Genomic DNA, 17785 nt, shown 5'->3' on the forward strand with positions numbered 1-17785 from the left:
ATGATGCAAAGTCTGTTAGCACACCTATTGCTCATCACTTTAAATTGTCAGCATTGCAATGTCCTAGTACTGATGGAGATATTGAGTACATGTCACGAGTTCCATATTCTAGTGTTGTTGGTTCCTTGATGTATGCCATGGTCTGCTCTCACCCTGATTTGTCATATGCTATGAGTTTGGTCAGTCGATACATGGCTAATCCTGGTAAAGAACATTGGAAAGTTGTTCAGTGGATTTTCAGGTACCTTCGAGGCACATGCAAAGCTTGCTTGAAGTTTGGCAAGACCGGTGAGAGACTCGTAGGATATGTGAATTCAGATTTTGCTGCCGATTTGGATAAGAGAAGATCTCTCACAGGTTATGTGTTCACTGTTGGTGGATGTGCTGTGAGTTGGAAGGCAACATTACAACATGTTATTGCCCAATCTACAACCGAAGCAGAATATATGGCAATTTGTGAAGCTTGCAAAGAGTCTGTTTGGTTGAAAGGTTTGTATGTTGTGCTTTGTGGAGATGATTCTTGCATTAACTTGTTTTCTGACAGTAAAAGTGCAATATACCTTACTAAAGATCAAATGTTCCATGAGAAGACAAAGCACATTGATATCAAGTACCATTATGTTCGCGACATTGTTGCTCAAGGTAAACTGAAGGTATGCAAGATAAATACTCATGATAATCCTGTTGATATGATGACAAAGCCAGTTCCTGTTTTCAAGTTTGAGCTTTGCTCGAGCTTGGTTGGTATAACTGTTTAGGCCAAGTGGCTGTTGGCGCCAGCAAGTGTTTTTCTTTGTTATTCAGGAGATTGTTGAAGTTCATGCTACAAGATAGAATTTGTCTCAAGGTGGAGTTTGTTATATTGTGATTCAAATTCATATACTAAAATTAGACTAACTTCTGACGAGCGGAGCGAGACCCGTCGCCGGCAGGCTTGGGCCGGTAGACGGGGGACCCCGGCGAGGCCCGTTTCAAGGTGGACTAGGGCACGCTTGTGCCATCTAGCCATCTTGCAGTCGTCGGATTGCCCCTTCTGCCCCGGTGCTGCTGAGGATGTGGGTCACCTTGTTCGTCGCCTGCCCACGTCGACTCCAAATCTGGAGGTGTGCATCCGTGGATCCCCGGGTTGGGTCACACTGCACGGTGGATGACATCCTATGGGCCGCCATGCAGAGCCCGTTTATCCGTGTGGAGAAAAATAACTCGCGCCTTGGCGAAATGGGCTGTGGGGCTGGAGATGCGAAGGTCCACGCATATAGTACATCTTGTGGGCCGCCAAGCAGGGCCTGTTTAACCGCCTGGGGAAAAACAACTTGGGCTGGCGTGCGGGCCGTTGACTCTGTAGATCCAATAACGGACGGCCACGATACGGGCTCTGCTGCTCAGTCGGTAGAGTTGTCCTCGCCGCTAACCCCAGCCAGCCACCAGCTTCCTCTTCCCCCTGCCCTTCCCACCCTACCAAATCCCCAATCCGACCCCGACCTCGCCGGGGTCCCCCGTCTCCTCCGCGCCGCCACCGTGGCCCTGCCCTCCCCGGCGCGCCCGTAGCTTCGCTCGCCTCCAGCTGATAACCCAACAGGTAACCTTCCGATCCCAGCGCGAAAGTCCAGATCTTGACGCGATAGAACAAAAATCGAATCTTGGCTCCCCCCATCGCCGCGCCGCAAGTCCGGCCCGGACTAAAATCTCGCCATCTCCCGTCGAAACCAGCGCCCGCATCCTTTTCGTTTCTTTAGAGATATCCTGTAGCCCTACCGCGCTTATGGCATAACCTAGCAGAAAGATTTAGGAAACCCGCCGGCTGTTGAGCCTGCGCTATTATTTGTTTTGTTCCAGAACGTGCGGCGAAATGGAGATACAGACGTCCGGGAGGCCCATCGAGGTGCTCATGGAGAAGGTGCTGTCCATGAACATCACCTCCTCGGACTACTTCAAGGAGCTCTACAAGATCAAGACCTACCACGAGGTCATCGACGAGATCTACCACCAGGTCGACCACGTAGAGCCGTGGATGACAGGCAACTGCCGCGGCCCGTCCACCGCATTCTGCCTACTCTACAAGCTCTTCACCATGAAGCTCACCATGAACCAGATGCACGGGCTGCTCAAGCACCCCGATTCACCTTACATCAGAGCTGTAAGTAAGGAACATTCTTTTCTTGCTTTCGCGTAATGTGTGTATGTATTGTTATAAAATGTTTCCTTGTAGCTTAGGTGATAATAGTTATTTTTATACTGCAGATTGGGTTTCTCTACTTGCGCTACGCTGCGGACCCAAAGACCTTATGGACTTGGTATGAGCCTTACATTGAGGATGATGAGGTATTGTTTCTTTCGTGTCAGCTCTCTGCTTCTGTGTTGCATTTGTTTGGTCATAAATTAAGCAGTGATATGGTATTGTTTGGTTGACCATAAGTTAAGCAGCGATATGACAAGTTGTAGCTGTGACTTCATTTTTTGTTCAAGTAATTTTCAAACCTCAGTGTTGCTTCGAGTAAAGTGGCATGTTAAATGTATATAATTTAAACAAAGATATTTGGTTTTTGCTGTGCACCTGCTATTGTTAAGGACAATGCTTGTGCAAACCAGAACTAAATGGTATACATATATATTGCATATGAAAGCTGGCGCAAAATATTGGCCTTCTCTTTTTCTTCCATCGTGGATCAAGTAAAAGATAGTGAGCTGATAAAAGTATGTTATTGTTATCACTAAGGCCAGGTCTATAGTTCTCTGGAATCCACCATTCCTGTACTAGAGTTATTAGCACTTGTTAGTTGTTCCATTTTTTAAGACTTCACGATCAGCACATGTATAAACCCAATGCTTAGCCATGTGGATCAATCTATGCAAATAGTTTTCGTTGCCTATTCATAAATCTTTGTGATAAAGTGGTTAATCCCTCTGCAGTTATGTTTGATATACCATAGATCATTTACATTATATGTGTACTCTTTCAGGAGTTCTCCCCCGGATCCAATGGCAAAATGACAACTATGGGTGTTTATGTGCGCGATGTCATCCTTGGTCAGGTATATCTCTTAAACTTTGCTCCCATTTCTTTCATTTGACGTAACTATACTGCAAAGCTGCTATTACAGTTTTTTATAGTTACCCAACCACATCCAAGGGCTTACATGATTAACATACTATTTTCTGAACCTAAGTGCAATTACTGTTTCTTGAATCTCACCTGTTGATTTGGCATACTGAGCGGAAATTTCAATTGTGGAGTTGCTTTAAGAGGAGACATCATCTCTTCCACCAGTAACCACTTTGTATAAGGTTTGTCATGATATGTTACTTGAATGTTCTTTTCCCTTTTGCCACTAGTGATTCATATTTTCAACTGGGTGAAGGATTCATTGCACATTAAAATGATGGGTGCTTTTGAGGTGCTTTAATTTTTAGACTGTGCCATCTTGTTTCTTTCTTGGTTCGAGATTCTATTATCTTCCTTTTCGTCCATGCTTTATGCTCTGGAAAAGATATGTGTGTGTATTTTACAAAGAGAATCAAGTCCGTTTCCTTAGATGAGAAAAGGAGGTCCAGTGTGTAATAAGCATCTTATAACTGGAATCTGTTAAACTTTAGGTCCTAGTCAGAGGATTCCATGATATTATAGTCGGTAATTCTGACAAATTTTGACCAATGGATTAACATCGTCCAATAGTTCATAGTTTTTATTGCCAATGCAAGCTAGCTGAAAATTCGTACCAGATTGACTTGCTAGTTTTTATTGGTGAAACTCTTTGGTTTCATGAGGTGTCCTCAATGAATGAGGTGCAATGCAATCACGGTCACTATCGCTAGTTTTGATTTTGGTAAACAAATCATTCCAATTTATTTTTTGCGGTCACAGTTCGTCTTCATATCTCAATCTTAAAGAGCCACAATAACTGAGAACACCTCAGTTCCAAGCCTACATGCTCGTATGCCAAACTCTAACAGAACAAATGAACCTAACAATCATAGGCAGTTTCCATTCTATGTTTCTTGATTGGATGCTATTTTATAGTACTATTTTTTCTGGGCCATTATTCTGATAATTTCCAGTTGAGAAATATCAATCACACGTTTGGTAAACTAATATTCCTCGTCATTCATTTTTTCTTGGCAGTACTACTTCGACAGTCTTCTTCCACGAGTGCCTCTCCTAATTTTGCGACAGGTCACTGCCCATCTGGAGAAGATGAAGCTCCCAACAAAACAGTCAGGGATCACTGGGGATTCTAGTCGCCTTGGTTCAGATGATACTGCCCGGAGGCCACCTTCGGTAAAGGCTTCTTTGTCTGTCTCTTTTGGTCAGCGTGCTCCGCACCGTGCTTCCACAAGGGGCTCATCCCCAGTCCGAAAGACATTGCCTTCTATACGGGAAAGGGAAAGGAGCCATGACGGTGACCATGCAAAATCTCCACCCAGGAAGCACCGTAGTCAAAGCCGTGAGCTTAGCCGTGACACTGAGAGGGACCGTTCCGATCGTGACCGTGATCGTGGCAGGTACAAGGATAGGGAGCATGGTCGGCGGAGCCATGATGTCAGGGACCGTGATTACCACCGCTCGAGCTATTCAGAAAGGGATGTGGACAGGCGAGGCCGTGACAGGAGGGACAGGGACTCTGATCGAAATGGACGTTCGAGCTCCCGCAGAAGCAGAAGCAGGAGCAGGAGTCCGAGCCGTGGCAGAACCAACGGTGACAGCCATCGCTCGAGCCCATTTGGTAAAGCACCAGAGTCATCCAACTTGGCAAAGCTGAAGGATCTGTACGGCGACGCGTCAAATGCAAAGGATGATGCCGGTGACACTAGAGCTCACAGGGATTCTGGAGCTGAAGAGGTGATCAGATTGGGAGGTGCTAGGTGGAGGTGAGTCTCAAATACCAAAATCCAGGAGATTCTATTGTTGCTGTACTAACATTGCTATATGCTGCTAGAAATGTGCAACATATGAGGGGATTCTACTCCCCTGAGCTGTCATTCCTAGGGAAATGTCTGTGACCTTTAGCTTTTGCAAGGAAAAACATGTTAGGCAGCTAAGCAACGTAGTCTTGATGCAGAGGAACATTTCGCTTTGGATAGACAAGTTGTGTATCTGTTATGCTGTATGCATTGTGAGCTCAAACCGCTGCGCATATGTTGGTGCTTTGTTGTTTTGAATGAGACTGAAAAGATTTGGCTCAGTTTGGTGCCTCAAAAATAATGCTTATTACGGTTTTGGCCTAGCGAGGTCAGAAATTGTTCGTTCTGTCCTCCATCAGATCGGCCAATTGGATGAACTGACTCAATAGAGTAACACATTGCGCCATGATTGATTGATTGTTCCTAACTTGATAGTCTTGTTCAAGCTATAGATGGCTTCAACAAATCATGTCTATACTATTTATGTAAGTATATACAAGGCATAATTAAACTACAGCTACGTATATTATACTTTGCACATGCTCATTATAATAACATTGTGCAACGTTAACAATTAAGGCATATAAAATACTGGCATTTTTTCCATGCGGCCCTCATCTGCAAGCCGTGTCTCCGCATCATCTGCGATCCCAACACAACATTATCATGGCAAAGCAACATGAATTCAGAATAACCATCGTCCAAGCTTTCTCCACCACTCAAGGTGTACCCAGGGGATCCGTTTGTCCACTTCGCCTCGACCACGTCAATGCTAAAATTCTCCCACCCGGGCTCCGACGGCCGCTCGACTACCGCCACGGCCGCGTCCCCATCCACATGGTGGAGCACGATGAGAGCCGGGGTTACCTCGTCTGGGACCCCGCCATGGGCAACTTACACGACCTATCCGAGTCGGACATCAAGTGGCTCGTCTACTCCGCCGCGGTGCTCTGCGCCGTCAATGGCTGCGACCACCTGGACTGCCACCGCGGCCCCTTCCGTGTCGTCTTCGCAGCCATCGAAGACTACATGTACATGGACTTCATACTTGCGAGCGTGTTCTCTTCAGAGACGAGTGCATGGAGCGTGCCAGACTGCCAGTATGCAATCACAAGTTCACAACCATCGCAAATCCAATGCCCAGCACATGCAGCGAGTGGGATGTGCAGCACCCTTCTGCATACCCTAGCTTAATTCCGATTATGCCCAACCGGCCAACCCCCTCCGGAAACATGATATGCATGTATCAACTCCATGTCTCCATCCCATTCACGTGGATGAACAATAGCCGATCAAGTGAAAACTATATAAGAGAACGTTTAGATAGAGCTGTGGCTACGGATGAGTGGTGCTCACACTTCCCTGCCTACAAGGTGGTTAATGGCGACCCTCGTCACTCGGACCACCGACCGATCATTATTCATGTGGAACGTGAAACTAGTGTTTTTCACAGGAGAGGAGGTGAAGGGCTTTTTCGGTTTGAGGCTAAATGGCTTGAGGAGGATAATTGTGAAGAAGTGGTTAAGAATGCTTGGCTGCACGCTGATTGTCATGGTGCTGGTTCGGTAGCAGGGAATACAAAGGAAGTGGTGGAGGAACTGAAGGACTGGAGCCGAACATCTCTGGGAAACTTGGAGAAGCGTATTGCACGTACAAAGAAGAACCTGGAGGTTTGTAGGACTGAGATTTCACAAACTCAAGTGGATAAAGAGCAGATCCTTAGATATAAGCTTGACAAGCTAGAAAATCAAAGAGATGTGTACTGGAAGCAACGTGCAAAAGTAAACTGGCTAACTAAGGGAGATAGAAATACATCATTTTTCCACTCGTTTGCCTCTGAAAGAAAGAAGCACAACCGAATTAAGCACTTGAAGTTGGAGGATGGATCGGTGGTGGAGGGGGAGGCGGAAATGGCGGCGGTGGTAACCAATTATTTTAATGAGTTGTTTACCTCTAGTGCAGGTCATCGCATGAACGAGTTACTGGAGCATGTTGTGCATCGGGTAACACCGGAAATGAACGACATGCATGCTTCTTCGTGAGTTCACCAGAGAGGAGGTCAAGGACGTGCTAAATTCTATTGGCGACTTGAAGGCACCGGGACCAGATGGGATGCCCGCCGTTTTCTATAAACGGTTTTGGGATATTGTTGGCGATCGAGTAACGGAGGAGGTCCTTCAAGTCCTTAATGGCGGCGAACTTCCAGCGGAATGGAATGAGACATGTGTGGCGCTAATCCCAAAGGTAAAAAGCCCTGATAAAATGAAGGACTCACGGCCTATAAGCCTTTGCAATGTCATATATAAGCTTGTGTCGAAAGTCTTGGCGAATAGGCTTAAGCTCATCCTTGAGGACATCATTGCCCCAAATCAGAGTGCTTTTGTCCCGGGACGGTTGACTACGGATAATATTCTGCTTGCATACGAGGTGAATCACTATATGGAGAATAAGAGGAGTGGATCGGTTGGGTATACTGCACTCAAGCTTGATATGAGTAAAGCGTATGACAGAGTCGAGTGGCATTTTCTAGAAAATATGATGAGGAAAATGGGTTTTCATGAGAGATGGATTTTGCTGATTATGAAATGTTGTTCATGAAATATCGATTCAAAGTAAATGGCACACTTACTGATGTACTTGTACCTGGCAGAGGGCTTCGACAAGGGGACCCCATCTCCCCATACCTCTTTCTTATTTGTGCTGAAGCTTTCTCCAGTATGCTAAACAAGGCTGATCAGGATGGGACACTGGAGGGTATAAAAATTTGTCCGGGTGCACCGAGTTTTAACCATCTATTGTTCGCAGATGATTCTTTAATTCTCCTGAAAGTTTCAGAGGAAAGTGCACTTCATCTGCGGAATATACTAAACTTATATGAGGTTTGCTCGGGGCAAACAATCAATGCGGATAAATCATCCATAGTGTTCAGCAAGAATACACCAAGAAGAGACAGGAACCAAATGATGTCCTTGCTTGGGGTGAGTTGTGAAGGAAGAAATGGCAAGTATTTAGGTCTCCCAGTCTATGTGGGTAAGTCGAGGTCAAAAACGTTTGCATATCTATAAAAGATAAAATATGGAAAGTGATTCAAGGGTGGAAGGAAAAGATGTTGTCTCGTGTGGGTAAAGAAATTCTCATCAAAGCATGTGCCCAAGCAATCCCAGTTTTTGCCATGATGTGCTTCGACATCACAAAGGGTCTGTGTGATCAAATCAATAGTATGATCAGTAGATTCTTTTGGGCAGCTCAGGATAAGGAGAATAAAATTCATTGGCTCAGTTGGGAAAAACTCACTATGGAGAAGGAGAAAGGCGGTCTTGGTTATAAGGATCTGTATATGTTCAATCTCGCAATGCTTGCGAAACAGGGATGGAGGCTCCTCACTAATCCGGATTCTTTATGCGCAAGAGTTATGAAAGCAAAGTACTATCCGGATTGCTCCATTTTCGAAGCCCAGTGCAAAGATGGTATCTCCTATGCTTGGCGGAGGTCTTACAGCAGGGTATAATTAAAAGGGTCGGTGACGGAACCACAATCGACATCTGGCAAGATCCGTGGCTACCAAGATCATGGAACCGTCGCCCCATTACTGTCCGTGGGCAAGAGCTGATGGATCCTGCTACTGGCATGTGGGATGTGGAGTTAGTTCGTGATAATTTCTGTGAGCAAGACGCAGCTATTATTCTTTCCATACCAGTGTTTGAAGATATTGAGGATACTTGGGCTTGGCACTTTGACGAAAAGGGTTTGTTCAGTGTTAAATCAGTATACAAAATACAGAGACAACTAGCTGAAGTTTTGTGAGGCCAACAGGAAACTTCTTACCCAGCAACACAGATGTTCAAGTGGAAAGAAATTTGGAATGTTGAGTGCACACCAATAGTCCGTCAATTTTTATGGCGAATAGCACATAATAGCCTGCCTGTTCGGCTAAATTTGCAGCGGCGTGGAATGGACATTGATCCTATTTGTCTTCTTTGTAATCGGTTGAATGAAGATGGTTGTCACCTGGTCCTAAGGTGCAAAACAGCTAAACACCTGTGGAGAAACTTTGGCCTGGAAAAGATTAGGAAAGATCTGATCACGTGTAGTGACTCCAAGGATTTCATTACTCATGTACTACACCTTAGAAGCGACCTAAAGTTGTGGACTATTGCGCTACTATGGTGGAGATGGAAAGACAGAAATAAAATTGTTGCTGGGAAGAAGGGGAACTCTGAAGTAAAACTGCTACAGTTGATCAACCAGACTGTAAATGATTTTGAGCAATTCTGCACACAAAAGTGTACAAAACTCACAAAGCCCGACCCAAAGTGGGAGAGTCCTTCAGGGGATGAGCTTAAGCTCAACACTGATGGCAGTTTCAGCACTGAAACTTGATCAGGAGGGTGGGGTTTTATTCTGCGCAACTCTGACGGTGAAGCCTTGGGTGCAGGGGCCGGATCGATGCAGTTTGTGTATGATGCCCTCCATTCTGAAGCTGCAGCTTGCCTTGCTGGTATACAGTGGTCTGGTTCTTGGGGTATTAGTAGAATCCAAGTGGAGACTGATTCACAAAAGCTTGTTGAAGCCATTACGACGAATGCCCATGATTTGTCCGTCAATGGCCATCTTTTCCGGAAGATAAAGTTCTATGCTAGTTTGAATTTCTCTAGTTTTTCCATTAAGTATCGCCCAAGGGCTTGTAATAAAGTTGCGGACGCTCTAGCGACGTACGGTGCAAATTTAGGTGACCGATCCCCAGCCGTATGGCCGGATGGTGCACCTGATTTTGTTCATGGTTTAGTGGCCAGCGATCTTGCTGTGCTCACCAGTTAATGGAATTCTGGTTTCCATCTCAAAAAAAAAAAAAAAAAAACTCCATGTCTCCATGTACAGCTACAAGTCAAATGAAGAAAAAAACTGCATGTACAACCACGATCTAGTACAAGCTAATATAAGCCTTTTATACAAAAAAAAAAAGGTAGTATATGAGCCTACGTACATCAACTCCAGCCAAGTGTATTATGCGATCTTGTATCAGCCTGCATCGACTCCATCTACAGCCACGAGCCTGCATCAACTCCACGTACATCCACGATAAACTACCAAAGTATTATGCGATCAACTATTAGGCTGCATCAACTCCATGTATAGCCACAAGTTAAAAGAACAGAGAACTGCGCGTACAACCACGATCTTGTACAAGCTAGTATAAGCATGCATCAACTCCATGTACAACCACGACATACTAGCAAAGTTCATATATACTCCACGCAGTTATATTTTGTAGTGTACACACATAGAGAACTATGCTGATAGGTCAATAGAGTAGACAAAAATCAACAGTGGCATGTTCATATATTTGCACCCACTATTGAATACTAGCTAGTACAATGGCTATATATGGTCACGCAACCAATACTTTACAAATACTAGTGGGTGCATTCTAGACACCACCCCACTAATAATTTGTCATTAGTGGAGTGTATACATATATATTGCATGTCACTGATATTTTTACTGGTGGCTTTGTAAATAATGCACACCACCCATAACTTATGACGTATATATTAGTGGCGTGTAATTTTTTTTAGCATGTCATTGGTAATGGATTATTAGGGGTGTTGCATATTTTGGCACGCCGCTAATATTACTAGTGGTGTGGTACAATGGTGGCACCCCTCTAATACTCGGGCCCCGATAAGTATATCTCTATTGGTGGTCTGATCTGGTCGTTGAGCCAATTCTAGATGCATCGTAGTACATGTACATGTGGGAGAGGGTAAGGATCTTTGGGACTTGCCTTGTTGATGTTAGTATAGTCCATGCACACCCTCCATTTCCCGCTGCTCTTCATCACCATGACTATGTTTGCTAGCCACTCCGGGCTAGGGGAAAAAGCTGAGCGGATACGATCGAATAGTGATGAAATGGAGCGGATAGTGTGCGGATACGAATACAGAATCAGAGGCTTCTCTTATGGATACAGACCGTATATGGGGCAAATACGGTTCGGTTGCAGACAAACATTTTGTTGGGTGTTTTTTTTTTATTTTAAAAAAATAGGACTGGCATGTAGCACATAAAATGTAACGACTTACTCGAAATCAAGTTTATGTATTGTGATGTTCTAAGATAGATAATTTTTTAATAACTCGTACTTCCATATGACCATTGTGTCTACTAAATTTGGCCCTTCAACACCATGAGGGTGCCCCTACCAATGTGATTGCCTTGACTAGGTTCACAATTGCACTTTGTCTGGATATTACCGTGAAATACGGTATATATTCCAATATAGGCAGATATAGGTGAAACCACATCCTTTTCTGCAATGCTAATCACTAGCCGTATTCGTCAACTATCTGATCGAATCCATTTTTATCTTCCGTGAGCCTTCGGTAGGTTGGCCGGTCAGAAATGCTGGTCAGGAATTAGCCGTACCATTTTCACCTCTATTCGGGGTGAAGGACCTCCGGGATATTTCTGGCAGCCTGAGGTTTGGCGACCTCCACACAGATTGCTGGGCGTCGTACGTTCCACACCCCATAGCACATGCATGTGAGATCGATCCAGAAGTCTTAGAGCCGTGCAAACTTACCATGTGGATTTAGGCAAACAAAAGCAGTATCACATACTTGTCCCTGAGCAAGGGTGAAATGGAGCGTGAGCCTCCTAAGGCAACACTATAAAAGCATCCGCTGGTGGAGACAACGTTATTGCAGCTATGGCCAAGATCATGAACAAGGCAATCCTTGGGTTGCTAAACCTGCTGCTCCTGCTCCTACCGCCTTCCCTCCGTGATTACTTGTGGGCGGCGCCGAGTGAGCACGGGGTGGGTCAGCAGCAGCAGCTCCAGGTCTACCACCCAATAATTTTGGTAGCTGGCTTCAGCTGCTCCGACCTCGAGGCGCGGCTCACCGACGCCTACGCTCCGTCACTGCCGCGCTGCGGCGCGCTCAAGGGCAAGGGATGGTTCCCGCTGTGGAACGACACAATGGAACTGGTCAACCATGACTACGTGCCGTGTTTCGAGGAGCAGATGAGCCTTGTTTTCGACCCTGTCGTCGATGACTACGTGAACCAGCCAGGCGTCGAGACTCGCGTACCAAACTTCGGCTCCGCATATGGATTCACCGTCAAGAACGAGAGGTAAGTTTATAGCAAAGTCATGGTTTTATCCATCTCAACTAGCTAAGTTGATAATGATATTAGCATATATCTATGCTAGTGACGTTGTTGAGACATCTTTTTTTCTCTTGTATCTCTAATTCATCCATGCCTCATATGAACTTACCTTTCTCTTATACTTGCTTAGGAGCAGAGCTAGAAGCTTAAGATAATGCTCCCTACGTTTCTGATAACAAGGCCTATAATTTTTTTCCCCGAAAATCATACAATGTAGAGTTTGACTAAGTTTCTAGAGAAATTTCAAAAAATATAATACTATATGTATATATCATGTGAAACTTTACAATATTGATTTTATATTGCAGATGATAATTTCTTTTCTAAATTTTTTGTGGAAGTTTACATAGTTTCACTTTTTAGCAAAATTATATCGTTATGGCACACCGATGCAAAAACATATTGCTAGGGAAAATGATATTCGTTTTATATCCACCTCTTGTATTGCGGTGATCGCTTGCACATCTGGCCACATTTTGTTTCGTACACTTAAGAATGCAAATAGGATATAACTGATAGTATTACTGAATCTACAATTTGCATTTTATGTTTGGAGTTGTTTATCTATATTTTATAAAGAAACAATAGGATGTAATGGTAAATATATTTCTATTTTCGCTATCATACTCTATTTTCTTACCAAATGTTTTCAGCACCGCGGCACTAGTTCCGCTCCCTTGTACTTCTAGTCTTTTTTTTAATATTACTTCTATGTTTGGACATTGATTAAAATTCTATCCAGCTCCCCATTTTGGTGTAATGTAAAGCTTCGCAATGAATTGGAAGGACTCGGATATCGAGATGGAGATACCCTTTTCGGAGCTCCTTATGACATACGACATGCTCCACCACGGCCTGGGCAGTGCTCCAAGGTATACACAGACTACTTTGCTCGTGTCAAGGATCTGGTGAAGCACGCAAGTGAGAAGAATGGGAACAAGGCAGTTATCTTAATCGGTCATAGCTTTGGCGGCAGGCTCATGCTTGACTTCCTGAATTCTACTCCCCCTCTATGGAGGAAAAATTTCATCAAGCACCTGGTTCTACTCTCGCCAACACCTCCTATAGGCTTCACCGAGACTCTCACGAACCTCGCCTCGGGACCTACCTGCATTCCAATGGAGACCATTCCACGCCTTGCTTTGCGGCCCATGTGGTGGTCATTCACAAGTTCACTTCTATCGCTACCATCCCCAACGGTGTTTGGCCACGAGCCGCTCATAATCACCAAACATAGGAACTACTCTGCATATGACTATCAAGATTTTCTTGCAGCACTCGGTTTCAGTGTGAAAGGAACGTTGCCCTTTAAGAAATGGGTGGATAAGAGAGTTGAGGCGCCAATGGTGCCAACGACATACCTTAGTGGTTTTGGTGTTCAAACACCAAAGCAGGTGGTATACCGAGACGACAACTTCAATGTCTACCCCGAAAATGTGTATGGCGATGGAGATGGGGTTGTCAATTGGAATAGTGTGTTGGTATTCGCCAAGGAACTCAAAAGGCAGCAATCGCCGGAGAACATACTATTTAAATTCATCAAGATTCGTAATGTTTCACACAGTTATATTGCTATTCAAGACGATTCTCTCAAGATAGTTATAGCTGAAATTTTAGAAGCCAATTCTTGAAGATTCATGTGTTATTTATGTGATGTCATCATCAAGAGTAAAAGAGTCGAATGATTTTTGTATGACAGATCTCATATGGTTATGTTTGTAATACTCCTATTAATCAAATTTACTATTTAAAATTTCACGATCATCCAAGAATACTTATTGTGCATTACTTTATTTTATTGTATTTCATTTTTATAATATGTTTCCTTAATGTTTTAGCATTTAGAAGGACAAATAAGTAGTAAATAATTTTTTGAATATACATCACATAATAAATAATATTCAATATGAAAGACTATACTAATTGTATGTACACCAATTTATATAACAATGTTTGTGGGTACGTGTTTCATTTATCCAAAATATTATATATCTTATATATACTATTTGACACCTAGGGAGCAAAAATATTATTCTCCACCCTCCCCCCCGCTGTGCAACAGGCGTGCCAGTCAGCGCCGTCCGCACAACACGCGCTCCCAGTCAGCGCGCCAGGCGACGTAAAAATTCTCCCATTGCGTCCAGGATGGAGACTTTCCTAAGCTGCGTGATTCTCTGCGTGTGCAACCTAAGAATCCTTGGAGGCGACGTAAGAAAATAAACCAAGACAACCCATGTGTGATGTGTCTCGTTGATTGATTAGAGAGCATCGATGTAACCAACTTTTTTCTCAGTGGCAGTTCTTCTAATTTGATTTCTCAAACTTTCAATCACACCCCATCTATTTGTTGCTCCATGTATACTGATGAAGTGCAGATAAGTCATTTTGGTAGAATGATTTGTGGCAATCAATTGACTTGCCGCATGCTCTCTGCTACGAGATACATAGATTAGCTGGGCACTTGCAGACTGACATTGCATTTGTCAGTCACCACTGCTCCAAAATGGAGGGCTTAATGCCTTAAAAGAAGGCGATTGACACGCACCTGTTTTTGCCTGTTCTTGGAGGAGTGGTTCATCCTTTCTTCCTCTGCTGACCAAACTCTTAACCTGTCACAGAGGTTCCTGCTTTTGCAAAGTTGGTCATCGTACTCCTGAAGAGAAACAACAGCGTATTAACATACGAGTATACGACGCTACAGTGGACCGTTGTTTTCAACTGAGCACTGAATACCTGCAGTGGAATTTTTGTGATCTCAGGCTGGAAATATGAGACCGAATCATAGCTGACAGATGTGTTTCACGCTTGTTCAACCTCGCACCAAAATGCCTAACCTAGCCCTTTGGCCGAGAGTTTGCCCTGACCTCCCAATCATTCTGCATAAGATGTAAACAGAAGTTCCTTGTAAGAACAGTGTCTTAGATCCCAATGGAATGATAGTTATACAAGAGTAGTTTACTAGAATTGTACCTGCTTGGTGGAAAATGTCTGCAAAAATTATCATGGGCCACACCGTGGATATTGCTGTAAATATCAGCAGTGTCTCATGGTATACAGCGTAGTATTTTTGGTGCCAGACCGAACTACCGTTGGTACAGAACACCATCAGTAAATCACGATAGGATGCTAACTCCAGCTACAACCAACTTCTTTCTCAGTGGCAGTTCTTTGAATTTGATTTCTCAAACTTTCAATCACACCCCATCTATTTGTTGCTCCATGTACACTGATGAGGTGCAGATAAGGCATTTTGGTAGAAGGATTTGTGGCAATCAATTGACTTGCCGCATGCTCTGCTAACTTATCACTGCCACTCAGTTTGCAATTGCTCAGGAGTGAAGTCCATATTACTGAATCAGGTTCAAATGGCATTGACTTCACTAATCGTTCAGCCTCCTCAAGCATGCCTCTCCTACAAAAGAGATCAGCCATGCAAGCATAGTGCATTTTGTTAGGCATAATTCCATAATCACGCGTCATCGCACTGAAGAAATGCTTTGCTTCGTCCAAAAGGCTCATGTGACTACATGCAGACAGTACACCAAGAAATGTGATTTCATCAGGATCAACTTGTGCGCTCTTCATATTCTCAAACACTTCAATTGCATTCTGACCAAGACTATTGAATGCATATCCATGAATTATCGTATTCCATGTAACCACATCTCTCTTAACCATCTGATCGAAAATATTTTGTGCTGTGATCAATTCACCACATTTGCAGTATAGGCTAATAAGTGAATTCTGAATTAGCAGACATAACTCGAGACCAAGTTTGATAGTTGTGGCATGAAGCTGTTGACCATGAACCATCATAGAATGATGGGAAAAGCAGCTCATGAGGCTAGAGACAACTGACTCGCTTGGGCCTATATTTGATAATAACATTCTCTTGTACAATTTAAGAGCATCACTAGCTAAACCATTCTGAGCAAGCCCAGTAATCAAACAGCTCCAAGTCACTGAATCATGAGCAGGCGACTCATTGAAGAGCTTGTAAGCTTCGGTAACCTTGCCTTGATGAAGAAAGCCAGCTATCATCACATTATAAGTGACAACGGTCCTTTTGTGCATCCTATGGAAAAGGTCCAGTGCATCATCCAGATATCCTTCTTTCATGTAACCAAAGAGCAGAGTTGTGCAACACATCACATCTTTCTTGGGCATACTATAGAACATACCCTGTGCCTTATCAAGCTTTCCGTTGTCTATGAACCATGACATCAAAGCAGTAGCTGCTTCAACATTCTTCTCAGGCATCTTTGAGTATATGTCAGTAGCATCATCGATTCTTCCATCTCTGATATATCCATTAATCATCGAGTTGCATGAGACCTTATCTCTGTCAACCATGGAGTCAAAAAGTTTTCTAGCCTCATCAATCTTGTCCGCATAAATATAGCCAGATATGATGGAATTCCATGAAGTAACATGCTTCCTATCCATTTTATCAAATTCCAACCGCGCTTCTTCAATATCTAAGGTGTTACAGTACATTGCAACCAATGATGCCTCGATAATTAGGTCGAGAACGAAACCAGACTTGACAGAAAACCCATGAATGCATCTGCCTCCTTCACTACTTTTCAGGCCAGCATAGGCGTTCACAACCATAACAAGAACTGCACTTGTCACTTCCGCTCCGTTTCTTATCAATCTATTGAACAGTTCAACCGCCTCTCTGAATTGATGGTGGTGGACAAGTCCTCCTATCATGACACACCAGGACACATGATTCTTCACGGGCATCGAGTTAAACAGCTCCAGTGCCAGCTCCATCTCATGCACCCTAACATACCCTTTCACCATGGCCGTCCAGGACACAACATTGCGGGCGGGCATCCGGTCGAATACCCTGCGCGCATCAGCCACCCGATGGTTCATCACGAGCCCTGATACCAGAGCATTCCACAGGGCCACATTCGGGCAGCCGACACCGTCAAAGACCCGCTCGAGGTAACCGAAAACCCCGCAGTTGGCATACATCGTGATGAGCGAGGCGCCCACGAACACGCTGCCCGTGGAGCTGGCTTTGAGTGCGAGACCGTGGACGCACCGCCCCAGCTCTAGAGCCTCGAGCCGCGCGCAGGCCGACAGCACGATCGAGAATGACGCGTGGTCCGGGCGGATCCCCTGCCGCGTGAGGTCCAGGAACGCCGCTGCCACCCTTCCGTACGCTCCGGCCCGCGCGTGCGCGGCCATGGAGGTGTTCCAGGACACGACGTCCCGCCGGGGCATTCCGTCGAACACTTCCAGCGCGGTGTCCGGCCTGCCGGCCCTAAGGTTTGCACCCATCGGCCTGTTCCCGGAGGCGACGTCGTGGTCATCGCCGTACGAACAGAAACAGCGCACGGCCGGCGCGTCACAGATATGTGGCAGGGGAGGTTGGGACGCCGCCGTTCGGAGGACGCCGGCGTGCCGCGCCGCGGCGCGCATATGGCTCGTTCTTGGCGCGAGTAACAGCGAAGGGTCTGTTTGGTGGAGAAGTGAGCGCCTTGACGGACCAGCCCGATATCAGCCTGGGCCAGCGGCCTGCTTAGAAAATGCGTACACGATTGTGTTGTGCTGTCGGCTATCGCCATGAAAAATGGCAATTCATATTAGATGCTCTTTGAGTCCGTTAGCGCGCCGACGCAGCACACGTGAGGAGAGGATATGGTTCTCGGCCTTTTTCAGGTTGGACAGAGCTCGGGAGGCAGAGAAGAACGATGGCAAC

The 17785-nt window shown here is 44.9% G+C and overlaps 3 protein-coding genes across 8 annotated transcripts; 2 read left to right on the forward strand and 1 right to left on the reverse strand.

Moving 5' to 3' along the window:
• The first annotated feature begins 1376 nt into the window (after nt 1-1376).
• LOC127311341 (pre-mRNA splicing factor SR-like 1) lies at nt 1377-5180 on the forward strand. Of its 4 annotated transcripts, none has more exons than XR_007857652.2 (5): nt 1377-1579; nt 1837-2141; nt 2242-2322; nt 2961-3285; nt 4121-4315. XR_007857652.2 is itself a non-coding variant. In XM_051341758.2 (5 exons), the coding sequence occupies exons 2-5, from the start codon at nt 1850-1852 to the stop codon at nt 4868-4870; spliced, it is 1191 nt and encodes a 396-aa protein (XP_051197718.1). In that variant the 5' UTR covers nt 1383-1579; nt 1837-1849; the 3' UTR covers nt 4871-5180. The 4 variants fall into 4 exon arrangements, 1 of the variants encoding a protein (XP_051197718.1); XR_007857653.2 differs by having other exon boundaries at nt 2961-3032; nt 4121-4186; XR_007857651.2 differs by having other exon boundaries at nt 1378-1579; nt 1837-2137.
• Nucleotides 5181-9568: 4388 nt separating this feature from the next.
• On the reverse strand, nt 9569-17582 carry LOC127311339 (putative pentatricopeptide repeat-containing protein At3g05240). Of its 3 annotated transcripts, none has more exons than XM_051341756.2 (4): nt 15040-17582; nt 14803-14945; nt 14615-14722; nt 9569-9983 (listed from the first exon to the last, which is right to left on the reverse strand). In XM_051341756.2, the coding sequence occupies exon 1, from the start codon at nt 17503-17505 to the stop codon at nt 15196-15198; it is 2310 nt and encodes a 769-aa protein (XP_051197716.1). In that variant the 5' UTR covers nt 17506-17582; the 3' UTR covers nt 9569-9983; nt 14615-14722; nt 14803-14945; nt 15040-15195. The 3 variants fall into 3 exon arrangements, with proteins under 3 accessions (XP_051197716.1, XP_051197717.1, XP_051197715.1); XM_051341757.2 differs by lacking the exon at nt 9569-9983 and adding an exon at nt 13997-14499; XM_051341755.2 differs by lacking the exon at nt 9569-9983 and having other exon boundaries at nt 13997-14722.
• Nucleotides 11609-13769, forward strand: LOC127316224 (lecithin-cholesterol acyltransferase-like 1). The gene is made up of 2 exons (XM_051346632.2): nt 11609-12033; nt 12812-13769. Exons 1-2 carry the CDS (start codon nt 11609-11611, stop codon nt 13698-13700), a joined length of 1314 nt encoding a protein of 437 aa, XP_051202592.1. The 3' UTR covers nt 13701-13769.
• Nucleotides 17583-17785: the final 203 nt, after the last annotated feature.

Source organism: Lolium perenne, chromosome 7 (genome assembly GCF_019359855.2).
Source record: "Lolium perenne isolate Kyuss_39 chromosome 7, Kyuss_2.0, whole genome shotgun sequence".
Taxonomy (NCBI): domain Eukaryota; kingdom Viridiplantae; phylum Streptophyta; class Magnoliopsida; order Poales; family Poaceae; genus Lolium; species Lolium perenne.